The sequence below is a fragment of the Pituophis catenifer genome, unplaced genomic scaffold, assembly GCF_029215685.1.
Source record: "Pituophis catenifer annectens isolate HBS135680 unplaced genomic scaffold, rPitCat1.0.hap2 SCAF_2, whole genome shotgun sequence".
Taxonomy (NCBI): domain Eukaryota; kingdom Metazoa; phylum Chordata; class Lepidosauria; order Squamata; family Colubridae; genus Pituophis; species Pituophis catenifer.
This window is the reverse complement of record NW_027256882.1, coordinates 29,436,805-29,440,376: the sequence shown is the minus strand read 5'-3', so window position 1 is coordinate 29,440,376 and position 3,572 is coordinate 29,436,805. Positions and strand designations below refer to the sequence as shown.

General features: G+C 40.0%; 1 protein-coding gene across 1 annotated transcript; it reads left to right on the top strand.

Moving 5' to 3' along the window:
• The first annotated feature begins 673 nt into the window (after nucleotides 1-673).
• On the top strand, nucleotides 674-3,051 carry LOC139312004 (zinc finger protein 271-like). The gene has a single exon (XM_070936521.1). The coding sequence runs from the start codon at nucleotides 1,204-1,206 to the stop codon at nucleotides 2,818-2,820; it is 1,617 nt and encodes a 538-aa protein (XP_070792622.1). The 5' UTR covers nucleotides 674-1,203; the 3' UTR covers nucleotides 2,821-3,051.
• The last annotated feature ends 521 nt before the right edge of the window (nucleotides 3,052-3,572 follow it).

Below are 3,572 nucleotides of genomic sequence, written 5' to 3'. Positions count from 1 at the left end.
CTAAGATCATTGCTGATTCTTTATTCTTTGGCATTGTGTTAACACACAACTCAGTGTCAGAGATAGATGTAATCATACTTGCTGATGATCAATTGATGAAGGGCATTTTATTAGCAGTACGTGGCTGCTACTTCCCCTCTTTATACTATGGAAGCAGTGAGAAATTTCCTAATGGTGAGAACAATTAACCAGCAGAACGGCTGGCCTTCAGAAGTTGTGGTGCTCCATCACTGGAGGCTTTTCAGAAGAGATGAGACAGCCATTTGTCTGAAATGATATAGGGTGACCTCCAAGGTCCCTTCCAATTCTGTTATTCTCTTCTGTTCTGTTGCGATGATATTTATGATACCCTGATAAGTAAAACCACAAGAAATCAAAGCAGGTGTAGTTTCTTTTTCAATTGATTGTATTTGAAAACAACCCTTTTCACTGCTAAGAATTTGTGATTGACTGAAGTCAACAATCAAATTAGAATCATTGAATGGATATTCGAACTTGGATCTGGGTGGTCTTCCATGTGTCAATTGAATCATGATCAATGTAAGAGGTTATTGGAGCATTGTGGCATGTTTGCTTTTTCATTATAATGTAAACTTTTTTCTTCTTTTCTCATCTTCTGCAACCATTTTATGCACAATTAAAGATACACTTTTATTTGAATCTTATAGACAAAGAAGATGGCAATGAGCACTCTGGACAACTGAGGATAACAAACAACTTTGAATAGCAAAACAAGTCAGTCCAGAAATCAAAATATTTTCCATTTCCTTCAGAGAGTCCCCCAGCAGGTGAGAGAGAATTGAGAGAAAATCAAGAAGAGATTTCTAACTGGAAAAATAGAGTGTGAAATTAAAGCATACGTTGCATTAAAAGTCAAGGGAGATTATTTTTCCATTCAGGAAAAGAGGGAAATATCTGGAAGTTACTGGGGAGGAAGCCACGTAGAGCAGACAGTGTTGCAGGCCTCGCTCTTGGAGGAAGAAAATCACCAGTAAATCAAAGCAGCACTAAAGGGATTATCCATATTTTTGACCACCTCAAGAATATTAGTTGTGGAAGAGCTCCATAGACGTTTCTGTTCTGGGAAAGATACAACTTGCAAATCACAGCTGATTATGCCAGAGGGAATCCAGACTGGAGAAAAACCGTACAAATACTCTGAATGTGGCAAAAGCTTTGGTCAGAACAACTCCATTTTCTTTCATGGAAGGACCCACACAAGAGAGAAGCCCTACAAATGTTCCCAATGCGGTAAATGCTTTAGCAAGCATGGCAACGTGGACTCACACCAAGGAGAAACCCTTTGAATGTCCTGATTGTGGGAAATGTTTCAGTCAGAATTCCAGCCTGGTTAAACACCAGAGGACTCACACAGGAGAGAAACCCTTTGAATGTCCTGACTGTGGGAAAAGTTTCAGTCAAAATTCGAACCTCATTGGCCACCAGAGGATTCACACAGGAGAGAAACCCTTTGAATGTCCTGACTGTGGGAAAAGTTTCAGTCAAAATTCGAACCTCATTGGCCACCAGAGGATTCACACAGGAGAGAAACCCTTTGAATGTCCTGACTGTGGGAAAAATTTCAGTCGGAATTCCAACCTCATTGGCCACCAGAGGATTCACACAGGAGAAAAACCCTTTAAATGTCCTGACTGTGGGAAAGGTTTCAGTCGGAATTCCAACCTCATTGGCCACCAGAGGATTCACACAGGAGAAAAACCCTTTAAATGTCCTGACTGTGGGAAAAGTTTCAGTCATAATTCTAGCCTGGTTCAACACCAGAGGACTCATACAGGAGGGAAACTGTACGAGTTTCCAGACTGTAGGACAAGTTCCAGTCAGAATTCCAGCCTGGTTCAGCACCAGATGACTCACACAGGAGAGAAACGCTTGAAATGTCCTGACTGTGGGAAAAGTTTCAATCAGAATTCTAGTCTGATTAAACACCATAGGATTCACACAGGAGTGAAACCCTTTGAATGTCCTGACTGTGGGAAAAGTTTCAGTCAGAATTCCAGCCTGGTTCAACATCAGAGGGTTCACACAGGAGAGAAACCCTTTGAATGTCCTGATTGTGGGAAATGTTTCAGTCAGAATTCCAGCCTGGTTCAACACCAGACAACTCATACAGGAGAGAAACCCTTTGAATGTCCTGACTGTGGGAAAAGTTTCAGTCAGAATTCCAGCCTGGTTCAACATCAGAGGATTCACACAGGAGAGAAACCCTTTGAATGTCCTGACTGTGGGAAAAGTTTCAGTCATAATTCCAGCCTGGTTCAACACCAGAGGACTCATACAGGAGTGAAACCCTTTGAATGTCCTGACTGTGGGAAAAGTTTCAGTCAGAATTCCACCCTGGTTCAACACCAGCGGATTCACACAGGAGAGAAACCCTTTGAATGTTCCGATTGTGGTAAAAGTTTCAGTCAGAATTCCACCCTGGTTCAACACCAGCGGATTCACACAGGAGAGAAACCCTTTGAATGTTACGATTGTGGTAAAAGTTTCAGTAACAATTCCAACCTGGTGAAACACCAGAAGACTCATACAGGAGAGAAACCCTTTGAATGTCCTGACTGTGGGAAAAGTTTCAGTCATAATTCCAGCCTGGTTCAACATCAGAGGACTCATACAGGAGAGAAACCCTTTGAATGTCCTGATTGTGGGAAAAGTTTCAGTCATAATTCCAGTCTGAGTAAACATCAGAGGACTCACACAGGAGGGAAACTGTACGAGTTTCCAGACTGTGGGAAACATCTCAGTACTAGGGTTAATATTATGAATCACGTCCTCATACACAAAGGGGAGAAACCGTTTTAGTGTCCCGAGTGTGGACAGTGCTTCAGGAAATATTCCACCCTTATTGCTCACAGAAAAATCCACATGACGGCCAAATGATAAGTGTAGAGAAGGCTTGAATTTCATTTCTGGTGTCCCATTGTAAATCCAGCTGAGATATTGATCATTTAAATTGATTAAATTAATTAGAATTTGCCTGATTTTTTGTAGGCAAATATGTAATGGTATTAGATGGGGCAGAGGAAAGAAAAAGTTGGAACATATTACTTTGTTGTTGTTGTTGTTTTAATATACTTTATTAAATTTTCCATTATATAAAAAAAAATATACAATCTCTATTTCCTTCAGAGGTACAGTGTTTATACAATTTACGGAATCATATGTTAAATAAACTTCATCCTTAGCTGTTCAATATTCTATGCAATATAGCTCGTACTTCGAGTACATAACAAGTCATATCCTAAAATCATGTTTTTGTCTTGTTCTTCAACCAATTGTACCAATTTCCCCATACTTCATAATATTTAGATTTCTCCTCATTATTTATCTCACTCGTCAATTTTGCCATTTCTGCGCACTCTAGGATTTTATTTATTAGTATTTCTTCTGAGGGTATGGATTTATTTTTCCAGTATTTCGCAAAGGCTAGTCTAGCCGCAGTTATAATCTGGATTATGAGTTGAGTTTTGTTGTTATTGAGGCCGTCCCGTTATTTCCTGTCCCGTTATTTCACAAAGCCAATATCGAATTTTTGACCAGAACCTTTTGGTCTC

Coding starts and splice junctions, on each gene's coding strand:
- LOC139312004 (XM_070936521.1), top strand. CDS start 1,204: ATGGAAGGACCCACACAAGAGAGAAGCCCTACAAATGTTCCCAATGCG.